Consider the following 26,993-nt stretch of genomic DNA (forward strand, 5'->3'; position numbering starts at 1 on the left):
CAGTCAGGTGCGGATCTTCATCTCCTTGTTGCAATCTGCCTTACTCTACTGACTTCTCTCTTCCATTACTCTTTCCAGCTTCTGCCATTGGCTAACTGCTAGGGAAGCTTATCCAGGTCTTTCCAAAAACTTTTGCATAACAAGCAGAGCTGAGTTATGTAAACAATCCCCATAGAGAGAAAATTAACTAATCAAATGCTACCTGTAAGCAAGTCTCATAATATTGCAACATACAGTTTACACAGAAATCACAGTGTTTGCATGAAACACGCTATACATCCAGTATCCCATGGAGATGGTCAATTTGTGTAATACTAGAATATTACTTAAATATGTATTACAATTTCAATTTAAAATTGTCCAAAGGCTTGAAAATAACTACTGCCTGAGTCCTCCTATCCATTACTCATCAGTTTTTTTTTTTTACAAGAACATAGTAGTGACATCACGTCCAGAGTTCATGAGTGCTGCAAAGAGGTACAGTTTGTGTGATGATACTCCACTCCTTTAAAGGGCATCTGTCTCTAGGATCGAACTACCTAAGCCATTTACATGGTAATGTATTTCATAGGAAGCTGTATAACGTGATACCTATTGGCCGGACACTGATCTGCATGGCAATCTGCCTCCAGAGGTTATTTTAAATGAAAGAGCCATTACCAGTGTAATGTGTAATGCCTGCTCTCTGCTCTCCTGATATCACTGTAGGGCTGTGTGTGATAATAGCTGACACATCTGCAGGTTCCTCTTAGGGCTTGTGACTCCATCTCTCAGGCAGTCAATGTTGCAGTATTGTTACAATACAGGACAGCTCTGAGAGCTGCAGCTGCAAATGTGTTTACTATGAGACAAAGTTCAATTCTAGTGCACTGTGTGTTAGGGCTAGTGGAACGCACCAAATAATTACAAGGGTGATATAAGGTGCGTTCGCAGCCCGGGATCCACCGTGCAGAGATGGGACCTGCTGCTGAGTAATGACGGACTATATGGCGGTATAATGTGGATACACACACGGGTAAGCTTCACCTGGTATGAAGAAAGCGAACCCTGTTGCGTCACAGGGCCACCGTACCGCACAAAGAGTACCGCAAGCAAAGAGTCACAGAACTCTGTCCCAAGTCTCAGGATTAGAGTTCCTCTAGATCTCTTGCGCTCAACACCGCTACTGGGGGTGTCAGAGATTAACAGAAATAATAATTTAATGCACAAGAGTGCGTGCAGTGCTTCTCTGGCGGACGCCACTAACCACCCAGACTTGGGCCAGGAAAGCGCTCTATTAGCACACTGTGCCGCACTGGCGGTCACTGCTATCAGATGCTGTATCTTGTGCTAGCTGTGCAGAATAGCACTGTCAGGCGCTAGGTAGCTTCCACCATTCGCGAACAGTCAACAACACTAGGGATGGGACCTTTTATAGTGGAAGCTCTCCAGGACCTTCCTAGTGGTCCAATAGGAGCTACTACAGGGCCTGAGCATGTGACCCCCGACCTCCAATGAGAGGTAGTCCCTTGTGCATGCTCAGAAGAAGAAAAGCAGGACTTAGTCCCAGGGACGCCTGCCCACCGCTGATCAGAACTGGTTACAATGGCTGAGCCTGAAAGGACAGCAGTAACCAGCCACACAGAATCAGCTTGAGCCAGACGTTGGGACCGACGTGGGAGACCGCAGCGTAGATGGTTCGAGATTCCCCCTGTGCAGCGGCAGGAACTCGAAACATGTCCACGTCTCACACTGGTAAATCTTGATTTCATGAGCTCTGGAGGCAGATTCTCATGCCGATCAGTGTCCTGACCATAGTCCTGAACAGATAATTTCCATTTATAAAAAGCATGAATTTTTCTGGAACTAAAACTTCAGATTGCAGATATAAAAGTGTCATTTAGATCACCTTTCTATGACCTGCATGCCAATATAGATGACTTATGAGTGTTGATCCTACAGACAAATTCAATATAAATTGGCAAGCCATGCAATCAACAGATGAAATAATATAAAAATGAAGCACATAAACACTGATCCACATAGTAGTGGACAGATACACATTGAACTTTCAGTCAAAGACTTGTGCACAGTGCCATTAAAGACCAATATTGCTAATAACATCACTAAACAGTGACCATATAATGGTGAGATAAAAGTTAATCTATGATCAAATACAGTAATAGATGTAGTGCATAACATCATAAACAATGACTCACAGGTAACATCTTCTCTACTTGAATTTGGTCTCTATCCTGCCTAGTCAGTTATGATAACCTTTCCACACTGCTGTAGAGTTTTCTTCCCATATACTGTATATTTGGCTAAATTAATTCACACCGCAGTCTAGCAGTAAATAAAATATATGCACTTCTTTAGAGTGCTCATTGCAGTTATCACATGTTATAGATAGAACTTAGCAGAGACAGCCCTGTCAGCAAAGAATAGAAGAGAGCAGCAGAGAGGTGACGCTGAAGCAGCAGTAGATAAGTAAAGCCAATTTTATTACTTGCTGTTAGGCAAGATTAATGTAAAGCTAGAATATTTCTTTCTAAGCTTATATTTTTACATTTCATATTTTTTAACCTTTACTACTAAGATTTCATACTTTTCATTTGGATTATAGTCTATGTAAGAACCACAATTCAAGGTATTCAGTCATTCTCCTAGAAAATCATAATTGAGAATCTGTGAGTCATGAATAACACATGGTGTTGCACTAAACATCTATTATATCCAAACAATTACACCACAACAAGGTTCTTCATTGTGGATATCAAGGTTACACATATAAAGCCATTTTTTTTTAAATCTATTACTGTATAACATCATGGGGTAATCTTATAAGCTGTTGTGATGCATATTCAATAACATTTATCAACAGTTTTTAAGCCAACACGTCAAATAATTTCTTCAGGCTTGACATGTTTTTGAGAGTTATATTTACTCTTTTTGCTAAATTCGATGTAATATTTTGGACATTTATACACATTTCAGTTTGAAATGGTTTTGCAAATTGAAAACTGCAGACAGCGTTACATTAGTCAGGGTTACCGAGGTATAAATGTACCTAAGTACATTGTCACCCTACTTGAAAAATCTAGGAAAACATGTCTTAAACCTTAATGGGCTATAAATGAAACTCTCCGGAAAGTTGTCTCATCCTGTTCTGTGTTTCCAGTTTCTTTGTACTGAATCTCCCCAGCACATCCCTTCTGCTTTGAGCGACAGCTCCAGTATCTGGACATGAGTGGATCATTTGATATTTAAACTTACCAGCTTTGCCAAGTTTTTCCCCAAAAATTAGATTTGTGGCGTATAAACTCTCCACAAATATCAATACTGCAAACCCTCTATTTGCCTGAAAAAGATACGTTTAACACTCCGATTTTGGCTAAGGGAAAACAGATGGCAAGTGGTGATAACTAAAAGCCATGTTTGCTTGGCATATAAAGGTCTAAAATTGGGCTATTACAACATAAAAGTGTGAAAGATAGGTAAACTTTTAACAATGTGCAAGCTTAATGTGGCAGGCAATTTTGTTTAAATTTCTGAATTTTGGAGATTTTTCTTTTGTCTTTAAAAAGATAAAAAAAAGGTTGGCCTATCTTACAAGTCAGTAAGCATGCCTCATGTGACACACGAGCCATGATTTACAAAATTATTAGGGGTGGTGGGAGTGGCTAGGGACCATTCAGTGTAGAAAGGTAGAGACATTGCACATCAATGGACTACCATAAAGAGACTTTCAATTTCAGTGCTTTAAAGAATTCTAATTTGGTTTTCACCAATCAAGATATGTTTAAACTGCTTAACTTAGTTTATGTTTATGTTCACTGAATCCATTTAAGAGAAAAAGATAGAAATCCGTAAAGTAAAAATGTAAATGACACTTGAAACACCTTAAAAGCTAACTTCAAATTTCCTGAGGCGGATTAACCTCATTCCCAGTTAATGGCCTACAATGTTTAGCAATATTGTCATAGTTATCTTGCAATAATTTCTACTAAAATATTTTGATTGTTGGTTTTCCAGAAAATTTGTCATGGTTGTATCAGTTTTCCTACTGTAAGCTGAGTGGATTTGTTTCTCCATTCAGGTATCACTACAGTATTGACAATGACAACATTAAGTACCATAGCAAGAAAGTCCTTACCGAGAGTATCATATGTCACCGCCATGGATCTATTTGTGACAGTCTGTTTCTTATTTGTATTTGCGGCACTGATGGAGTATGCAGCGCTTAATTATTATTCAAGCTGTAAAAAGCCAAGATGTAAAAAAAAGAAAAAATCGGTAAGTTCAAACTGCTTTTCTCTGTTTTATGGGTATTATCTTTATTGTGTACAATATATAAACAATAATATGCTTACTTATTAACATAATATGTGAAATGTTGACCAATATCTAGGTTAAAATGTTATATACTGCATTAACCACCTCAGATTTTGCAGTGGAAATCACTCGCTTGCCGAACACTTTAGTTTTTTTCTATTCTAACTGTAACCTCTCCACGACATCCGCCACACAAGTGCAGTGGAAGTCAGAAGTGGGTTTATGGAATAGGCTTACAGTTTGTGGCTGCCCCTTAGTCGGCAGGTAATGGCTATGTTACAGCCAAAACCTGTCTGCAACAATCAAGTGTGGTGATTGTTAACCTGTTAAGTGCTGCTGTCAAACTCTGACAATAACATTTAACATGTGACTGCATGGGGGCGTGTCATTCTATTCTTCCATCAGCTCGCCATGATCGCTGATGCTTTGCTATGACAGCAGAGGATCTGTTGAATTACAGACATACCTTGAAACCCCAGTGTGTGGACAGGATTCAAAGACAATGATTTTTACTATATACATCAATGCTGTGGCATTGTTGTGTATAGCCCAAGCAATGACATGATCACACCTTCAAGGGGATAAAGTAAAAAAAAGATTTAAAAAAATAAGAAAAAGACCCATAAAAATTCAAATAACTCCCCTTTTCCCCATTAAAAATAAAGATAATAAAAAATACACCATAAACGAAAAAAATGTTAAAATGCCCAAATTATTTTTTTTGGTCACTGTAATACTACAAAAAATGCTGTAACAAGTGATGAAAATATCATATCTATCCCAAAGTGGTGTTTTTTTCACAAAAAAATAATACAAAGACTGGACTGGACTGGACATATATATATACATATTTTTTTTTTTTATATAGTGCTAACATATTCTGCAGCGCTTTACAGTTTGCACACATTATCATCACTGTCCCTGATGGGGCTCACAATCTAAATTCCATATCAGTATGTCTTTGGAATGTGGGAGGAAACCGGAGTACACAGAGGAAACCCACGCAAACACGGAGAGAACATACAAACTCCTTGCAGATGTTGTCCTTGGTAGGATTTGAACCCAAGACCTCAGTGCTGCAAGGCTGCAGTGCTAACCACTAAGCCATCATGCTGCCCATTTAGCATCACTGTAATCGTACTGATGAGGAACATTATATTGTGATGTAATTTTAAATACAAAATGTACACAGTAAAAACAATTGCCCCCAAAAATGTTTAATTTGCATTATTTTCTCAATTTATCCCCATTTTGATATTTTTCCTGCTTTCCAGCACACTATGTGGTGAATTGAATGATGTATCTCAAAAGAACAAACCGATCCCCAAAAAACAAGCTCCCACACTGTATGACTGTGGACAGAAAAATGAAAATGTTATGGCTTTGGGAAGAAGGATAGGAAAAACAAAAAATGCAAAAATGGAAATTGGCAGCGTCATTAAGAAGTTAAAGTCAAGTACAGCAGTGCTGCTTGTTTGGCAAGTCAGCAGCGTAGATAACAGCTTAAAATAGCCCTCCTCCAGTCCAGACACCAAATTTGCCAAGTGTTCATATAAGCAATACTGGCCTTTCCAAGAACAGGAAAAAAAATCACCCCATAAATAGTTAAGCAAAGTAAAAGCGTAAGGTAAAGTCTAGATACTTAGGAAGTAACATTTTGAAATTGTGATATTAACAATCAAAAGTAGTACAGAAGCATCAATAGTGAAAAAAGGAAAGTAAAAAAAGTGTTTCATATTTTTTTCTAATATAGATTGTGGCTAGCTTAAATTAAAGTGTTCAGCTGTGGGTTTAAAGTATTCAAGTTGAGGACAGGCTAAAGTAAAAGCAATAAATGTGTCAATGTTTAATGAGGCTGCTCTGACAAATATTTATTCTTTTCACTTGAACCACATATTTTATTACAAGAACAGGACTTGTTTCTTTAAATGAAGGAATATCCAGTATTGTAAGTTTATCGTGTTTGAATGAAAAACAATTCAAGGTAGACAAAAGTGTTTTTTTATGTATTAGTTGTCATTGAAAAAAGTTTTTTTTTCAGCCATTTCAATGTGTTTACTTTGGAAGAAGTACATTCCATGAAAGCATAAAATTATGTTTATATGTCAAGCTAATATTATTTTTTCATTCTGTGCATTGACTAGCAGCAATAATTTAGACACATTTATGTTTTATTTTTCTTTAGCTCCTACCTTCACTTTACGACTGGCTCTAAACCTCTAGGTTGTCCTGAGCCTTAATAGGACCTCATTTTATGGTATACTTCATCTTAAGCATTCAGATCCATGCCTCCTTAGCAACAAAAAATGTATAATGTTTCTGAAGACAGAAGAGATGAGTGAATTGATTTGTTGCAAAAGAAATGTGTTTTAGAAATTTTCATAACCTGGCAACTTTAAACTATTTACAATGTATTTTGCACAAGTCACCTAAACTGCCTGCAACCATTTTATACATTGCAGAAATTGCATCAGTCAAAGAAGGCTTACAGGACCTTAGATAAAGCTGAGCAGGCATCCCATAATGTCTTTGAATAATCACATCACATAAAATAGCACAGCTAGTGAGGAAGGACTATCATAGTCTCTATAAAAGCAAAGACTGGGAATCCAGCCGACATTTTTTGGTGAATCTGCATAGTGAGCAGAAGTCACAACTCACAGCTTAGTCATAGGGTTAGAAAGCCATAAAACGCTGAAATCCTGTATAGATATAGTGTGCTTTTGACATCACAACAGTGAAGATCAGTGTATGAGGAAAAGAGAATAATATACATTTAGTTGAGAGCCAGAGATAGTGTCAGGAGAGTCACTGAGTTACTGATTACCATTTAAAAGGAACCTGTCACCCCCCTCTGGTGTTTTTAACTAAAAGAGCCACCTTGTGCAGCCCTAATGCTGCATTATGTGAAGGTGGCAAATACAATAATTGATAAGCATGTAGCAGTATAACTGGCTGAGAGCATGTTCACTACCAAAAGCTCTCCCAATCATAGAAAGATCTCTATATATAGAGGTGTATCACTCCTAATTTAGAATATATTGACATTAGCGAAAAAGGAGCATAGATACCAAAAATATGTAAAAGATGTATAAATATTTTATTATATTCCAAATTTCAAACATATAATAACATACAAACGAAAAAATACATACATGACAGAATACATAGAAAAATTACTGCATGTAAAAAGGAGGAAAACCAACCAGTCCACAGTAAGACCTGGGTAAGTATCGGAAGTTACCAAATTCTCAATAACCATATAGTAGTATGTGAAGGTGGCTCTTCTTTTTGTGCTCCTTTCCGATGCAGCAATTTTAATTTTTAGAATTTTCGCACCATATCTTTAGTCTGTCCGGGGGGGGCACGTCACAAAAAGAAGAGCCACCTTCACAGAATGCAGCATTAGTGCTGCACAACGTGGCTCTTTTAGTTAAAAACAACTGGAGGGGGGTGACAGGTTCCCTAACATTATTAAGGCTGTATCTGTGCAAGAGAGATTTGGCTAAAGTTGTGGGGGGTAGGGCTGGCTCAAGATTTTCGTGGGCCCATGAAATGCGGAATACGTCACGGCAGTGGAGCAGGGAGAGGTAAGTATTTCAACTTTGCAAGTGCTGTGATCCTGAGAAAGCAGGGGGCCCACTCGTTGGCATTGGCACTGGCACAGGGCCCCTCATAGTCCAGCGGTGTGTTTGACGGCGGGTGGCGCCTCCCACCGGCAGAGACACTTTTGCGTACTATGAGGGGCCCTGTGCCAGTGACGTCGCCAACGAGTATGCCTCCCCACCTGATGAAGGAACCTTCACTTTCATCTGCACCTTCCTCTTTGTCCCCATGTAAGGTGGTATAGTATGCGGGAAGGGGAACCTGAGTTTCAGCAGGGTCAGATTCTAGCTGTGCAGAGTGCAAGGGGAATGTAGTGGTCTGGGTCAATGTACCAGAAGACTCATCTAGCAGTGGCTGGGCAATGGGCAGGATGAGGAGGAAACAGATATAGGCCCAAATAATAAAGTAGGCTAAATGCAGTTCAAAATTGGTAACAGGGCTAAACAGGCGGCATTGCTTTGTTCAGCGGAGGACAACTGTATTGAGTAGCAGACACAGTTAGTAGGCCCAAATAATAAAGTAGCCTAAATGCAGTTCAAAATTGGTAACAGGACTAAACAGGCGGCATTGCTTTGTTCAGTGGAGGACAACTGTAATGAGCAGCAGACAGTTAGTAGACCCAAATAATAAAGTGAGCTAAATGCAGTTCAAATGTGGTAAAAGGACTAAACAAGCGGCATTGCTTTATTCAGTGGAGGACAACTGTAATGAGCGGCAGACACAGTTAGTAGGCCCAAATAATAAAGTGGGCTAAATGCAGTTCAAAATTGGTAACAGGAGTAAACAGGCGGCATTGCTTTGTTCAGTGGAGGACAACTGTAATGAGGGGCAGACACAGTTAGTAGGCCCAAATAATAAAGTAGGCTAAATGCAGTTCAAAATTGGTAACAGGGCTATACAGGCGGCATTGCTTTGTTCAGCGGAGGACAACTGTAATGAGGGGCAGACACAGTTAGTAGGCCCAAATAATAAAGTAGGCTAAATGCAGTTCAAAATTGGTAACAGGGCTATACAGGCGGCATTGCTTTGTTCAGCGGAGGACAACTGTAATGAGGGGCAGACACAGTTAGTAGGCCCAAATAATTAAGTAGGCTAAATGCAGTTCAAAATTGGTAACAGGACTAAACAGGCGGCATTGCTTTGTTCAGTGAAGGACAACTGTAATGAGGGGCAGACAGTTAGTAGGCCCAAATAATTAAGTAGGCTAAATGCAGTTCAAAATTGGTAACAGGGCTATACAGGCGGCATTGCTTTGTTCAGTGGAGGACAACTGTAAGGAGGGGCAGACAGTTAGTAGGCCCAAATAATTAAGTAGGCTAAATGCAGTTAAAAATTGGTAACATGGCTAAACAGGCGGCATTGCTTTGTTCAGTGAAGGACAACTGTAATGAGGGGTAGACAGTTAGTAGGCCCAAATAATTAAGTAGGCTAAATGCAGTTCAAAATTGGTAACAGGGCTATACAGGCGGCATTGCTTTGTTCAGCGGAGGACAACTGTAATGAGGGGCAGACACAGTTAGTAGGCCCAAATAATTAAGTAGCCTAAATGCAGTTCAAAATTGGTAACAGGACTAAACTGGCGGCATTGCTTTGTTCAGTGGAGGACAACTGTAAGGAGGGGCAGACACAGTTAGTAGGCCCAAATAATTAAGTAGGCTAAATGCAGTTAAAAATTGGTAACAGGGCTAAACAGGCGGCATTGCTTTGTTCAGCGGAGGACAACTGTAATGAGCGGCAGGCACAGTTAGTAGGCCCAAATAATTAAGTAGAATAAATGAAGTTCAAAATTGGTAACAGGACTAAACAGGCGGCATTGCTTTGTTCAGTGGAGGACAACTGTAATGAGCGGCAGACACAGATAGAAGGCCCAAATAATAAAGTAGGCTAAATGAAGTTCAAAATTGGTAACAGGACTAAACAGGCGGCATTGCTTTTCTCAGTGGAGGACAACTGTGTTGTGAATTCTGCTCTTGGGCTCCCTCCAGTGGTTGTAAGTGGTAGCGCTGCTGTCTCTGAATCGCAGCATATATCAGGTGTTCACTTTTTGCAATTTTGGCTGGGCTATTTAGTCTTGCTCCACCCTTTAGTCAGTGCCAATTGTCCATTGTTCCTGGAGGATTCACATCCCTGCCTGGTCTCTTCTGCTTTGCAGCTCATTTCAACAAAGATAAGTTCTGGCCTTGATTTTTGCTGTCCACATGCTGTGGCCTTATTGTTCAGTTCTTTTCCATGTTTTTGTCTTGTCCAGCTTGGTCTGTATAAGGATTTGTTTAGCCAAGCTGGTATCTCTGGAAATGCAGATATACCCTCCATGTCTTTAGTTAGCTGTGGAGATTTTGTATTTTCTGTGGTGGATATTTTCTAGTGTTTTAATACTGACCGCATAGTACTCTGTCCTATCCTTTCTATTTAGCTAGAAGTGGCCTCCTTTGCTAAATTCTCATTTCAGTCTGTGTGTTTTTTCCCTCTCCTCTCACAGTCAATATTTGTGGGGGGCTGTCTATCCTTTGGGGATTTTCTCTGAGGCAAGATAGTTTTCCCTTTTCTATCTCTAGGGGTAATTAGACCTTCGGCTGTGTCGAGATGTCTAGGGAGCGCTAGGTACATTCCACGGCTACTTCTAGTTGCGGTGTTAAGTTCAGGGTCTGCGGTCAGTACAGGTACCACCTTCTCCAGAGTACGTCTCATGCTGCTCTTAGGCCACCAGATCATAACACAATTGTAATGAGCGGCAGACACAGTTAGTAGGCTGAAATAACAAAGTGGGCTAAATGCAGTTCAAATGTGGTAGCAGGACTAAACAGGCGGCATTGCTTTGTTCAGTGGAGGACAACTGTAATGAGCGGCAGACACAGTTAGTAGGCCCAAATAATAAAGTGGGCTAAATGTCTGCCAAAAAATTGTTCATGAATAAACAGGTGCCATAGCTAGGTACAGGGGTGGGCTCCTCTGCTGAGTAGCAGACAGTGGTAGTAGGCACAAAGTATTAACTGGTCTAAATGGAGGCCAGGGCCCCTGTATATTTTAACTATCATCTATCATTTCAACAAATTTGTATTGGCAGTGCCATTGAAGGATTTAACAGCCCAGACTACACAGTGGTGGAGCAGGGAGAGGTAAGTCTCGCAAGTGGTAGAGCACTGTTCGAGCTGGGGGGAACACTCTCTCGTGGGCGGCGGTACTGGCACAGGGCCCCTCATATTACGACGGTGTGTCTGACGTTGGTTGTGCACCACCACCATCAGAGACACTTCATTGTACTATGAGGGACCCTGTGCCAGTGTCGTCGCCCAAGAGTGGGCACACCCACCTGTCCAAGGAAACGGCACTCGCACGGGTGCTTGCACCAGGTGGTGACCGCGGCCCATTTAGGGAGGTATAAAAATGGCCTATGGTGGATATTCAGCAGCTGCAAATGGAGGAATTGGAGCAGTCAGTAAGAGGAGGCCAAAAGCAAGACATTTTAGAGGCAAGCTACGTGTTAGCAGGGGAAAGTGGGGCCCAATAATTTGAAATCCATGATTGGTTCATTTTAATGAAGGTTAGATCATCAACATTTTGGGTAGCCAGACGTGTCCTTTTTTCGGTCAGTATTGAACCAGCAGCACTGAAGACTCTTTCTGATAGCACACTAGCAGCAGGGCAAGGGAGCTCCTGTAATGCATATTCTGCAAATTAAGGCCTGGTGTCTATTTTAGATGCCCAGTAATCAAAGGGGAATGACCTGTGAGGGAGAACATCGATAAGGGAGGAAAAGTAGTTTGTAACCATACCGGAGAAATGCTGTCTCCTGTCACTTTGAATTGATGCAGCAGTACCTGTCATGTCAGCGGTCATTGTGAAATCACTCCATAACCTGGTCATAAAAACCCTCTGTCCAACGTCACTTCGGATTTGTGCACCTCTAACACCTCTGACATGTTGCCCCCAATGGCTCGTGTGAGAACCATCACCGCCGCTGTGTTCTGGGAATGCCTGAACCAAACAGTCTACAAGAGTTGCTTGTTTGGTAGCCAATATTTGCTCAAGGTTCTCATGTGGCATGATATTTTGTAATTTACCTTTATATTGTGGATTCAGGAGGCAGGCCAACCAGTAATCGTCATCAGTCATCATTTTGATAATGCAAGAGTCCCTTTTTAGGATTCGCAAGGCATACTCAGCCATGTGGGCCAATGTTCCAGGTGTCAATTCACTGCTTGTGCTGGGTTGAGGAGCACTTTCTTGCAAATCAACATCATTTGTGTCCCGCAAAAACCCTGTACCTGACCTTGCAACGCCACCAGTTTCTATTGCCCCCTGAGAAGCATCCTCCCATAAATATTCATCCCCATCATCCTCCTCCTCCTCCTCCTCTTCGTCTGCCACCTCATCCAGGACAGTTCCCTGAGCAGACAATGGCTGACTGTCATCAAGACTTCCCTCCTCCTTGGCTGCAGACGCCTGCTCCTTAATGTGCGTCAAACTTTGCATCAGCAGACGCATTAGTGGGATGCTCATGCTTATGATGGCGTCGTCTGCACTTACCAGCCATGTGCATTCCTCAAAACACTGAAGGACTTGACAGAGGTCTTGTAGCTTCGACCACTGCACACCAGACAACTCCATGTCTGCCATCCAAGTGCCTGCCCGTGTATGTGTATCCTCTCACAAATAAATTACAGCACGCCTCTGTTCGCACAGCCTCTGAACCATGTGCAGTGTGGAGTTACACCTTGTTGCAACGTCGATTATTAGGCAGTGCTGGGGAAGATTCAGTGATCGCTGATGGTTCAGCATACGGCTGGAGTGTAAGGGCGACCGGCGAATGTGCGAGCAAAGTCTTTGTACCTTCAGGAGCAGGGCTGGTAACCCCTGATAATTTTTCAGGAAGCACTGCACCACCCGGTTCAAGGTGTGAGCCAGGCAAGGTATGTGTTTCCGTTCTGAAAGGGCTATGGCAGCCATAAAATTCCTTTCGTTATCACTGACTTACCTTGCCTCCCTCAAGATGTACACTGCCCCGCCATGACTGAGTTTCTTGCTGCAAGTACTCGGCCAGTACTTCCGCGGTGTGTCTGTTGTCGCCCAAACACTTCATTTGTAACACAGCCTGCTGACGCTTACCACTAGCTGTTCGATAATGGGACACCTCGTGTGCAACACTATCAGCTGCAGATGGAGTGGTCGTACGACTGCGCTCTGTGGACAAGCTTTCACTTCTGGAGGAGGAGGAGAAGGAGGGTTGGCGAACTCCTACAGCCAACTGTTTCCTAGACCGTGGGCTAGGCAGAACTGTCCCCCTATGGCTGTCCCCTGTGGACCCTGCATCCACCACATTAACCCAGTGCGCTGTGATGGACACGTAATGTCCCTGGTCATGCCTACTGGCCCATGCATCTGTTGTGAGGTGCACCTTTCCACTGACTGCCTCAGTGCATGGACAGTGCGGTCTTTGACATGCTGGTGGAGGGCTGGGATGGCTTTTCTCGCAAAAAAGTGCTGACTTGGTAGGTCATAGCATGGTACTGCGTAAGCCATCAGGTCTTTGAAAGCTTCGCTTTCAACCAACCGTTAGGGCATCATCTCTAATGAGATTAGTCTAGCAATGTGGGCGCTCAAAACCTGTGTACGCGGATGGCCCCAATGGCTGCCAATCTGGGTCAACAACTGGGTCATCTATCACCTCCTCTTCAATGTCATGTGCACCTTCCTCTGTGTCACCGTGTAAGGTGCTATAGCATTTGGGACGGGGCACCATAGTCTCATCAGGGTCAGATTCTGGCTCAGTACACTGCGAAGGCAATGTAGTGATCTGAGTCAATGGAACAACATAATAATCTAGCTGTGGCTGTGCATCTGTGCACTCCATGTCCGATTCATCTTGCAATGGGCAGTTAACAATTTCCCTTTCTAACCCAGGCACGGTATGTGTAAAGAGCTCCATGGAGTAACCTGTAGCGTCGCCTGACGCATCCTTCACTTTTAGTTTGGGTGAAGGACACAAGGAAACATCTTGTTCCTGACCGGGAGCATCCACTGGCAACTCGCTGCTTTTATATTTTGAACTTTCTGAAGAGGAGGCGAAAGAGCTAGAGGCTGAGTCAGCAAGGAAAGCCAAAACTTTTTCCTGCTACTTCGGCTTTATAATCGGTTTTCCTACTCCAAGATAAGGGAGCCTTCGAGGCCTTGTGTAGCCAGACGATGACGCTGGCTCAACACCTCCAGCCTTAGGTGCTATTTTGCTTTTCCCACTACCACCAGATGCTCCACCACCACCACCACCATCAGTACCAGCTGGCAACGACCGCCCATGGCCTCTTCCACCAGACTTCCTCATTTTTGGGAAAATCTTACCAAAATAACAACCGTTATATGGTACTGTAAAACAAGGTAGAAGGTGTATATAAACTTGTTGAGAATTTAAATCTCCCCTTCTTTGGGGGGAGACTGCACCAAAACTAAGGCCAAGTGTATAACACAACACAATGTAAGTGGCAGAACGTGGCTGCCTGATATACGACAAACTAACAGAATTGACGTATATCCACTTTGTGACAATTTGAATCTCCCTTTTTTTGGGGGGAGACTGCACCGAAACTCAGGCCCAGTGTATAACACAACACAATGTAAGTGGCAGAACGTGCCTGGCTGATATACGACAAACTAACAGAACTGACATATATCCACTTTGCAACAATTTGAATCTCCCTTTTTTGGGGGGAGACTGCACCAAAACTCAGGCCCAGTTTATAAAACAACACAATGTAAGTGGCAGAAAGTGGCTGGAAGATATATGAAAAAATACAAGGACTGTAGTACAATTTCAATCTCCCTACAATGATCTCAGGACAAGTATGGCAGCAATACAAAGGACTGCTGCGCACAAAAGTGTGGACAAATAAACAAGATAACTGTGTAGAAAGGAGCAACAGGATTTTTGCTTTTAAAAAAGCATTTGGTTTGCACAGCAGCGTGCAAACAGCAATGCAGCTATCAGGGAGCCTTATAAGGCAGCCCAATAAGCTACAGAGCTGATACACAAAAATATACCCTCCACTGTCCCTGCAAAAAAAAGGTGGTGTTGGACAGTGGAAATCGCTACAGCACAAGCGGTTTGGGGGTTAATCTTCCCTCCCTAACTATATCCCTTCTTCTGATGAAGCTGCAGCAATCTCTCCCTATGCTACGATTGGCAGAAGTAAGATGGCGGTCGGCATGCACGCCCCTTTATACCCCCTGTGACGCCGCAGAAAGCAAGCCAATCACTGTCATACCCTTCTTTAAGATGGTGGGGACCAAGACCTATGTCATCACGCTGCTCACACTCTGCATCCTCCTTCATTGGCTGAAAAATGGCGCTGAACGCGTCATATGAAACGCGACTTTGGCGTGAAGATAGCCGACCTCATGGCTGATCCCACACTAGGATCGGGTCGGGTTTCATGAAACCCGACTTTGCCGAAAGTCGGCGATTTTTGAATTTGTCTGATCCTTTTCGCTCAACCCTACTTTTGATTTGCAGAAAACCAATTAATTGCTAATGAAAGTTTTTTAAATTGTTATAAAAGTTGGAGAATTTGAAAACAATTATTTATCTCAGGTAGGCTTTTCTTATGGAGGTGTTTTCCTCTGCTAGAATTGCTTTTGGATAAGAATATTTCTGACATAAGATCCTTCAAGTTCATCTTATGGGACACATGGGACACCATTAGCTTAATGGTATAGAGCTGACAGGGATTTCATGTGCTGCTATATCGCCAAGTTAGGAAAATGTTGGAAAATAAGTTAGGCTAGTTTCACATTTGCATTAGAATCCGCAGCGTTTAATCCGCATCTGCAAGTGCTGGAAAAAACGCATATAAACGCGTACAAACGCGGCGTTTTTTAGACGCATGCGGGAACGCATGCGGTTTAAAAAACGCCACGTTTGCATGCTTTTCCATGCGTTTTTTTCTGCATTTGCATTTTTGGTGCACATGATGACAAATTTTACAGGAGAAAAATCTAGATAACCAGACACCGCCAAAGGGACTACAGAGGGGAGTGTATTACGGGATATCTTTATATAGACCCTTGAACAGCTGAAATCATCAGATTTTGCTCCTGTATCCTGCGTCATGATGGATCTTCACAAGGAGAGCTTTTATTTCAACCTGGATTTAAGCATCAAGCTTTTTCTTGCTTGTGCATTTGCTTGGGAGCAATACAGAAATCGTGAAAGATGGAGAAGGAGACAGCTGTTGTGAACTGTGTTTCTGGGCTCCCTCTGGTGGTCACTAACGGTATTGTGTTAGGCATGTCTTGTTGCAGGCCTGAGCTCCAGCTGTGTCGTTAAGCAGCGGGTGTTCCCTATTTAAGTCTCCTCTGGACTCAGTCTCTTGCCTGGCATCGTTGTATCCAGACCTATATGGTCTCCTCCGGATTCCTTTCAGTCTGTCTCATGCAAGAAAAGCTAAGTCTGTTTTGAACAATTTGGATCGTTTGCATTTTTCAGTGTTTTTGTCCAGCTTGCTTATATTTGATTTTCTGGCTCGCTGGAAGCTCTAAGGGTGCTGAGGTTCTCCCCCCGCACCGTCAGTCGGTGTGGGGGTTCTTGAATGTTCAGCGTGGATGTTTTTGTAGGGTTTTCTGCTGACTGCATAGTCCACTATCTATTTTCTGCCTATCTAGACTAGTGGGCCTCACTTTGCTGAAATCTAGTTCATCTCTACGTTTGTGTTTTCTTCTTGCCTCACCGTTATTATTTGTTGGGGGCTTTCTATATCTTTGGGGTTCAATTTCTCTGGAGGCAAGTGAGGTCTTATTTTCCCTCTAGGGGTAGACAGTTCTCCGGCTGGCTCGAGACGTCTTGAACCAACGTAGGCACGTTCACCGGCTGCTTCTAGTTGTTTGTGTTAGGATCAGGTATGCGGTTAGCCCAGTTTCCACCTCCCTAGAGCAGTATTTATGTTTTTGCTATCTTGCCGGAATATCAGAGATCCTCTGCCATTGGGATCATAACAGACGGCGTAGGCATTTTTGGAGACACCCCATTATTGAACTACTTGAGAGGCGTGGAGCCTATCACACACTGTATGGCGAGCTTAATGCCAAGCCGGACAAATTCCCGGAATATACAAGGATGTCGCAAGACTCGTTCCGGGATTTGCTTGCTCATGTCCAAGGAGCCATACGGAGACAGGACATCCAGCTAAGTAGAGCGATTCCACCAGAGGAACGTCTGCTGGTTACATTAAGGTACGTAAGAAATGTAAACCAATGCCAGTGCTAATTTTGGGTGTACTAAACATGTTTTTGTTTTTGTTTGTTTGGTAATTTCCTTTCTGTCTTTAGCATAACCACACCTTAAATAGAACTGATTGTAATTTTTCTTTAATTCTTTTCTTCCAGATTTCTGGCAACCAGAGACAGTTTATCATCCCTCCATTTCCAATAATGGCTTGGAATATCCACTGTTATGACCCCAATGGCAGAGGGTCTCAGAAATAATTACTAAGTCTGCAAACACAAAAAACCAGCTCATAGGGCAGTGGTAACTGAGCTGACCATATATCTAATCCTAGCACCACAAATAGCAGCAGCCGGGGAACGTGCCTACGTTGGTTCTAGACGTCTCGCGCCAGCCGGAGAACTAACTAACCCTAGAAGGGAAAAGAAAGACCTTTCTTGCCTCCAGAGAAAAGACCCCAAAAGTTGGATACAAGCCCCCAACAAATAATAACAGTGAGGTAAGAGGAAAAGACAAACGTAAGAATGAGCTAGGTATTTAGCAAAGAGAGGCCCACTAGCTAATAGCAGAATATAGTAAGATGACTTATATGGTCAGCAAAAACCCTATCAAAATATCCACGCTGGATATTCAAGAACCCCCGAACCGTCTAACGGCCCGGGGGGAGAACACCAGCCCCCTAGAGCTTCCAGCAAGGTCAGGAATCACATTTAGTACAAGCTGGACCAAAAATAAGAGCAAAGCAAATAAATAAAAACAAAGAAGCAGGACTTAGCTTAATTATGCACGAACCAGGACCATCAGACAGGAGCAAACAGAAAGGATCTGATTACAACGATGCCAGGCACTGGACTAAGGATCCAGGGAGTTTATATAGCAACACCCCTGGACTAACGACCCAGGTGGGTGCCAAACTGAGGAAAGACAATCCCAGAGTCATATCACTAGTAACCACAAGAGGGAGCCAAAAAGTCTAATTCACAACAATCCACCCTGTCGGGAATAGTTGCGGACAACTGCTGGGCTTTGTGGAATGTACTCCGGGATGAGTTTATACTCCTACCCACCTTGGACATGTGGATTGGAATTGCGGAAAAATTCTAGAGTGTGTGTGATTTCCCCAAAAAGTCTAATTCACAACAGTACCCCCCCCTTAAGGAGGGGTCACCGAACCCTCACCAAGACCACCAGGGCGATCAGGATGAGCAGCGTGAAAGGCACGAACTAAATCGGCCGCATGCACATCAGAAGCAACCACCCAGGAATTATCCTCCTGACCATAGCCCTTCCACTTGACCAGATACTGAAGCCTCCGTCTGGAGAGACGAGAATCCAAGATCTTCTCCACCACGTACTCCAACTCGCCCTCAACCAACACCGGAGCAGGAGGCTCAACAGAAGGAACCACAGGTACAACGTACCGCCGCAACAAAGACCTATGGAACACGTTGTGAATGGCAAACGACACCGGAAGATCCAAGCGAAAGGACACAGGATTAAGGATTTCCAATATCTTGTAAGGACCGATGAAGCGAGGCTTAAATTTAGGAGAGGAGACCTTCATAGGAACAAATCGAGAAGACAGCCATACCAAATCCCCAACACGAAGTCGGGGACCCACACCGCGGCGGCGGTTGGCAAAACGCTGAGCCTTCTCCTGTGACAACTTTAAGTTGTCCACCACATGATTCCAGATCTGCTGCAACCTATCCACCACAGAATCTACCCCAGGACAGTCAGAAGGCTCCACATGTCCCGAGGAAAAACGAGGATGGAAACCAGAGTTGCAGAAAAATGGCGAAACCAAAGTAGCGGAACTAGCCCGATTATTAAGGGCAAACTCAGCCAACGGCAAGAAGGTCACCCAATCATCCTGATCTGCCGAAACAAAACACCTCAAATAAGCCTCCAGAGTCTGATTAGTTCGCTCCGTTTGTCTATTAGTCTGAGGATGAAAGGCAGACGAAAACGACAAATCAATGCCCATCCTAGCACAAAAGGATCGCCAGAACCTGGAAACAAACTGGGATCCTCTGTCAGACACAATATTCTCAGGAATGCCGTGTAAACGAACCACATTCTGAAAGAACACAAGAACCAGATCGGAAGAGGAAGGCAGCTTAGGCAAAGGCACCAAATGGACCATTTTAGAAAAGCGATCACATACCACCCAGATGACAGACATGCCCTGAGACACCGGGAGATCTGAAATGAAATCCATGGAAATGTGTGTCCAAGGCCTCTTCGGGACAGGCAAGGGCAAGAGCAACCCGCTGGCACGAGAACAGCAAGGCTTAGCTCGAGCACAAGTCCCACAGGACTGCACAAATGACCGCACATCCCGTGACAAGGAAGGCCACCAAAAGGACCTAGCCACCAGATCTCTGGTGCCAAAAATTCCCGGATGCCCTGCCAACACCGAGGAATGAACCTCGGAAATGACTCTGCTGGTCCACTTATCAGGAACAAACAGTCTGTCAGGTGGACAAGAGTCAGGTCTACCAGCCTGAAATCTCTGCAACACACGTCGCAAATCAGGAGAAATGGCTGACAAGATAACTCCCTCTTTAAGAATACCAACTGGTTCAGCGACTCCAGGAGAGTCAGGCACAAAGCTCCTTGAAAGAGCATCAGCCTTCACATTCTTTGAACCTGGTAAATACGAGACCACAAAGTCAAAACGGGAGAAAAACAATGACCAGCGGGCCTGTCTAGGATTCAGGCGTTTAGCAGACTCGAGATACATCAAATTTTTGTGATCAGTCAAGACCACCACACGATGCTTAGCACCCTCGAGCCAATGACGCCACTCCTCAAATGCCCACTTCATGGCCAGCAACTCCCGATTGCCAACATCATAATTCCGCTTAGCAGGCGAAAACTTCCTAGAGAAGAAAGCACATGGTCTCATTACCGAGCAACCAGGGCCTCTCTGCGACAAAACGGCCCCGCCCCAATCTCAGAAGCATCCACTTCGACCTGAAAGGGAAGTGAGACATCAGGCTGGCACAAAACAGGCGCCGAAGTAAACCGGCGCTTCAACTCTTGGAACGCCTCCACGGCTGCAGGAGCCCAGTTAGCAACATCAGAACCTTTCTTGGTCATATCCGTCAAAGGTTTAACAACGCTAGAAAAATTAGCGATAAAACGACGGTAGAAGTTAGCAAAACCCAAGAACTTCTGAAGACTCTTCACTGACGTGGGTTGAGTCCAATCATGAATAGCTCGGACTTTGACTGGGTCCATCTCCACAGCAGAAGGGGAAAAAATAAACCCCAAAAAGGGAACCTTCTGTACTCCAAAGAGACACTTTGAGCCCTTAACAAACAAAGCATTCTCACGCAAAACCTGAAACACCATCCTGACCTGCTCCACATGTGAGTCCCAATCTTCAGAGAAAACCAGAATATCATCCAGATAAACAATCATAAATTTATCCAGATACTTCCGGAAAATATCATGCATAAAGGACTGAAACACTGAGGGAGCATTAGAGAGCCCAAAAGGCATCACCAAGTACTCAAAATGACCTTCGGGCGTATTAAATGCTGTCTTCCATTCATCTCCTTGCTTAATGCGCACAAGGTTGTACGCACCACGAAGATCTATCTTGGTGAACCACTTGGCACCTTTAATCCGGGCAAACAAGTCCGACAACAGAGGCAAAGGATACTGAAATTTAACAGTGACTTTATTCAGAAGCCGATAGTCAATAAAAGGTCTCAAAGATCCGTCCTTCTTGGCCACAAAAAAGAATCCCGCACCAAGAGGGGAAGAGGATGGACGGATATGCCCCTTCTCCAGAGACTCCTTGATATACGAACGCATTGTGGCATGCTCAGGTACAGACAGATTAAATAGTCTTCCCTTAGGAAATTTACTACCTGGAATCAAATCTATGGCGCAGTCACAGTCCCTATGAGGAGGCAGAGCACTGGACCTGGACTCGCTGAATACATCCTGATAATCAGACAAATACTCAGGAACTTCCGAAGGAGTAGAGGAAGCAATAGACACCGGTGGGGAATCAGCATGAATTCCCTGACAGCCCCAACTTGACACAGACATTGCCTTCCAATCCAAGACTGGATTGTGGGTCTGTAACCATGGCAGACCCAAAACGACCAAATCATGCATTTTATGCAGAACAAGAAAACGAATCACCTCCCGATGTTCAGGAGTCATGCACATGGTTACCTGCGTCCAAAACTGTGGTTTATTTTCCGCCAATGGCGTAGCATCAATACCTCTAAGAGGAATAGGATTTACCAACGGTTCAAGAACAAAACCACAGCGCTTGGCAAATGACAGATCCATAAGACTCAGGGCAGCACCTGAATCCACAAACGCCATAACAGGGTAAGAAGACAATGAGCAAATTAAAGTCACAGACAAAATAAATTTAGGTTGCAAATTACCAATGGCGACAGGACTAACAACCCTTGTTAGGCGTTTAGAGCATGCTGAAATAACATGTGTAGAATCACCACAGTAAAAACACAACCCATTCTGACGTCTATGATTTTTCCGCTCATTTCTAGTCTGAATTCTATCACATTGCATTAAATCAGGTGTTTGTTCAGACAACACCACCAGAGGAATAGCGGTATTGCGCTCCCGCAAACGCCGGTCAATTTGAATAGCCAGCGCCATGGAATCATTCAGATTTGTAGGAATGGGGAAACCCACCATCACATTCTTAATGGCTTCAGAAAGGCCACTTCTGAAATTTGCGGCCAGAGCACACTCATTCCACTGAGTAAGCACGGACCATTTCCGAAATTTTTGGCAATACACTTCAGCTTCATCCCGGCCCTGAGAAATAGCCAGCAAGGCTTTTTCTGCCTGAACTTCAAGACTGGGTTCCTCGTAAAGCAATCCGAGCGCCAGAAAAAACGCATCAATATTTGCCAATGCCGGATCTCCTGGCGCTAGCGAGAAAGCCCAATCCTGAAGGTTGCCCCGTAAAAAAGAGATAACAATTTTAACTTGCTGAGCTGAATCTCCAGATGAACGGGGTCTCAGAGATAGAAACAATTTACAATTATTCCTGAAATTCCTAAACTTAAATCGGTCTCCAGAAAACAGTTCAGGAATAGGTATTTTAGGTTCAGACATTGGACTACTGGTAACAAAATCTTGTATGCCCTGCACACGAGCAGCAAGCTGGTCTACACTTGTAATCAAGGTCTGGACATTCATGTCTGCAGCAAGCACAAGCCACTCAGAGGTAAAGGGGAGGAAGAAAGAGAGGAAAAAAAAAAACTCAGAATTTCCTTTCTTATTATCCCACTTCTGCAATGCATTAAACATTCAATGTGGGCCTGGCATACTGTTATGACCCCAATGGCAGAGGGTCTCAGAAATAATTACTAAGTCTGCAAACACAAAAAACCAGCTCATAGGGCAGTGGTAACTGAGCTGACCATATATCTAATCCTAGCACCACAAATAGCAGCAGCTGGGGAACGTGCCTACGTTGGTTCTAGACGTCTCGCGCCAGCCGGAGAACTAACTAACCCTAGAAGGGAAAAGAAAGACCTTTCTTGCCTCCAGAGAAAAGACCCCAAAAGTTGGATACAAGCCCCCAACAAATAATAACGGTGAGGTAAGAGGAAAAGACAAACGTAAGAATGAGCTAGGTATTTAGCAAAGAGAGGCCCACTAGCTAATAGCAGAATATAGTAAGATGACTTATATGGTCAGCAAAAACCCTATCAAAATATCCACGCTGGATATTCAAGAACCCCCGAACCGTCTAACGGCCCGGGGGGAGAACACCAGCCCCCTAGAGCTTCCAGCAAAGTCAGGAATCACATTTAGTACAAGCTGGACCAAAAATAAGAGCAAAGCAAATAACCAAAAACAAAGAAGCAGGACTTAGCTTAATTATGCACGAACCAGGACCATCAGACAGGAGCAAACAGAAAGGATCTGATTACAACGATGCCAGGCACTGGACTAAGGATCCAGGGAGTTTATATAGCAACACCCCTGGACTAACGACCCAGGTGGGTGCCAAACTGAGGAAAGACAATCCCAGAGTCATATCACTAGTAACCACAAGAGGGAGCCAAAAAGTCTAATTCACAACAATCCACCCTGTCGGGAATAGTTGCGGACAACTGCTGGGCTTTGTGGAATGTACTCCGGGATGAGTTTATACTCCTACCCACCTTGGACATGTGGATTGGAATTGCGGAAAAATTCTAGAGTGTGTGTGATTTCCCCAACTGTTTAGGAGCGGTGGATGGAAAGCACATCCGCATTATCAAACCAGCCAGAACAGGATCGGAGTACTTCAACTATAAAAAATATTTTTTCTGTTGTGCTCATGGCAATAGCCGATGCGGACTGTCGCTTCATCGCTGTGGACATTGGAGCTTTTGGCCGTGGCAACGATTCCCAGCCTTTCAAGAACTCGGATATGGGCCGCTGTGTGTATGGCAAAAATTTTAATTTTCCATGGCCACAACCTCTCCCCAACACTCGAGGTCCACCGATGCCATTTGTTATGGTTGGGGATGAGGCCTTTCAGATGTGCGAAAACCTACTGAAGCCATATTCCAGTCGTGACTTGAACCACACTAAAATGATCTTTAACTACAGACTGACCAGGGGACGAAGAACTGTAGAGTGTACCTTTGGGATTCTAGTCTCAAAATGGCGCATTCTTGCATCAGCCATTAATCTAAAAATGGAGACAGTTGACGAGGTGGTCAAAGCTTGTGAGGTTCTGCACAATTACATTATGGCTAAGGAGCGGCCCAACATTGAACTGGATGAACCATTTGCACACCCACTGCCCGATTACCAGCCTCACCTGCTGCGGTTAACAGTTGAATTTGGCCGCATGCGTGACCAATTTGCTGCCTTTTTTGATTCGGATATTGGACGTGTGTAATGGCAGGACAATGTTGTGTGAATGTCCTGTTGTTATTTTATCTGTACCAGTTATTTTCTTACATGTTACTAATGTTTCTCGTTAATAACCTTTTTTTTGTTGTCTTGACCGTGTCTCATATGTATTTCCTCTATAAACCAAGGTTGTCCTCACACTAGCAGTATTTGGTCTGTATTTATTATCAGTATTTGTAATCCAAAACCAGGAGTGGGTTCTGGTAAGCCTCGATGGGCTCATATGTCGTGGCATGGTCGTGGTGGGTGATATGTCAGGGTCCGGCTGCACTGTGGCAGAGTCCATAGTGCTCGTGGAGTGTGCAGCCATGCCAGAGTCCATAGTGCTCGTAGAACGTGCAGCCATGCCAGAGTCCATAGTGCTCGTAGAGCGTGCAGCCATGCCAGAGTCCATAGTGCTCGTAGAGCGTGCAGCCATGCCAGAGTCCATAGTGATCATAGAGCGTGCAGCCATGCCAGAGTCCATAGTGCTCGTAGAGTGTGCAGCCATGCCAGAGTCCATAGTGCTCATAGAGCGTGCAGCCATGCCAGAGTCCATAGTGCTCATAGAGCGTGCAGCCATGCCAAAGTCCATAGCGCTTGTAGAGTGGAAGGCCATGCCATGGTCCTGCTGCATCGTGGTGGTGGCGGTACAGAAGGCCATGCCTGGGTCCTGCTGCATTGTGGTGGTGGCGGTACGGAAGGCCATGCCTGGGTCCTGCTGCACCGTGGTGGTGGTGGTACGGAAGGCCATGCCTGGGTCGTGCTGCATCATTGTGTCAGTGGAGGAGGTCCAAGCAGGAGCAGCAGTTGTCATGGTGGTGGCGGTGGGCTGTCCAACAGCACTCGGCATCGTGGTGGTACTGTACTGGTGTCCGGCAGTGCTAGGAATAGAGGTGGCCGTGCAGTGGTATGCAGCAGAGGTCTGCATTGAGGTTAATCATGACAGTGAAGGCACAGGTGGGTATGCCGCCACTGTCTGCTGAAAATACCGACTCTGCTGCATAGCCTGCACGTAAGCAGCATTGCAGGCCTACATGACACTCAGCAGGAGTAAGGTGTTCTGACATGCCCTGCTCAATTTGGTTAAAAAAATGATGTGCTGGCCTCTGGAGGTCGGCTTTTACTTGGTCAAGGCTTTTGGTGACCACCTGGATACGTGTATTCATGTGGCTAAGTGAAATATCCATTCGGTCACCCAAAGCCTTGAGTCCTTCGTGAAAAACTGAGCTCAAGTGCAAAAGCTCGGGCATGAGGGACCTGTCCGATGCCTTCTGCCACTGCCGGGAGGAGCCCCCAAAAAAGGGGCAGTGCAGAGGACTGGGAAAGGGGAACACCTGATGGACAAGCTTCCTGGTCTCCAGTTAGTGTGGCAGGCCCACTTGCTGCAGCGCGGCTGGATGGCTGGGACGGGTCCGTGGCTGTCTGAAGAACGGTCCACTCCAGAACCTGGGCTAACAGTAGTGCTCCATGTGCTGTAAAAAAAAGGAAAAGAAAATTAATACCAAAAATTAACCAGACGCAAAATCCTGTGGAATAGAAATATACCGATTATGGCAATACAATACAACCTAATGGACGGGAGAAATACTTACGTTCTCCGGGCAAGGACCGGTCTAAAAAATGCCAGAACGCGATGGTATTTGTATTTTCTGATCCATGCTCCTGAACCACTGGGAACACGGCTCTCTTGATGCAGGTCCTTGTTGAAGCGGTCCTTCATCGAACGCCAACGTGTTTTGACTCTGGCCACTGTTGAAAAAACAAAACATAATGGTTAGACAATGGACTTTTGGCCGTGGTCACACAACTGTGTGTGATGGGAGAAACTCCTGAGAGTTTATCTCATCACACACAGTTGTGTGAGCACGGCCAAGATCTCTGCTGCTTCACACTGAATTGCAATACTTACCAAAAGCATTTTGGACCCGAGTCGGGGCGTTGTCCAAGCCATCCCACATCTCTTTGGCCACCTCATTCCATAGGCGCCGGATCGTAACGTTGTCCGAGTGCTGTGGAACCCAGGTGTCCCACAACGGGACTCGCTCCTGGACCAGGGAGATGAGGAGGTCATTTTCTATGAGGTCTTCATCCCGTTCTGGAACCTAAAAATTAAATAAAGACATTAATGTTGGGTCAATTAACATAAGAAAAGAAAGAAAACAGAGGCTGAGAAATGGCATGAATAGGAAAGTCAAGATACAAAAGGATTCCAGAAGAAAAATGTAAAGAAATAGGAATGTAAAGAAAGGAAGATTCAAGAATACTAAAGTGAGGATACAGTAAACTGTTAGCCTTGTATACGTACACGCTGCCGCCTTGCCACCCGACCGTGACTCCGCTGCTCCTGCCCAGTCTCTGCCGCAGTAGAAGAAGAGCTCTAAAAAAATGAAAAACAAGAATTGTCATATGTGTACATGTGACAGTGAATATTTACCAATCTGAGGAGGCAAGTACTCACCTCACTGACATTTTCTACTTCAGAAGGCCCATGATGTTGCTCATCAGAAGAAGACATTCTGATGCATGCAGAAAGAAAGAAATGGCAGAAATTAGGACATGTAGAGACAGAAAATAGAAAATAAAGGCATTGGATAGGATATACTCACATTGTTCAGTGTCTTGTTTTCCTCCAAGGATGTAGCCTGCGTCTCGTCTGCTTCAGTGTCTGCTGAGTTGTGACCTGCAAATGTCCACTCCCTCCCTTTATCACCTTGTATGTGGGGGGTGGCTTATCAGTGTCTAGACATGTTTTTCTCTTCTGGAACGCATGCGTTCATATAGACAGCAGTGCGCATTCCTTGCGCAATCGACCACATACGTTTCCAGGCGGCAAATTGATGCCTCTAAAATTACTACATGTTGCATTTCCGCGACAAGCCGCAGATGACGAAATGACACGGCAAAACGCGAACGATCGCAGACGCATGCGTCCCTAATGTTAAATATAGGAATACACAACACA

General features: G+C 44.1%; 1 protein-coding gene across 6 annotated transcripts in view; it reads left to right on the forward strand.

The window, feature by feature from the left end:
- The window catches only part of GABRG3 (gamma-aminobutyric acid type A receptor subunit gamma3), a 1,125,049-nt gene that overhangs the window by 1,052,611 nt on the left and 45,445 nt on the right, over nucleotides 1-26,993 (forward strand). For 5 of the 6 annotated variants that reach the window (XM_077296878.1, XM_077296883.1, XM_077296880.1 and 2 more), the window contains one exon: nucleotides 4,079-4,275. In XM_077296878.1, coding sequence (XP_077152993.1) covers nucleotides 4,079-4,275 — 197 coding nt within the window. The remainder of the gene's footprint in view (nucleotides 1-4,078; nucleotides 4,276-26,993) is intronic. The other variant, XM_077296881.1, reaches the window with a different exon arrangement.

This window comes from Ranitomeya variabilis, chromosome 3 (genome assembly GCF_051348905.1).
Source record: "Ranitomeya variabilis isolate aRanVar5 chromosome 3, aRanVar5.hap1, whole genome shotgun sequence".
Taxonomy (NCBI): Eukaryota; Metazoa; Chordata; class Amphibia; order Anura; family Dendrobatidae; genus Ranitomeya; species Ranitomeya variabilis.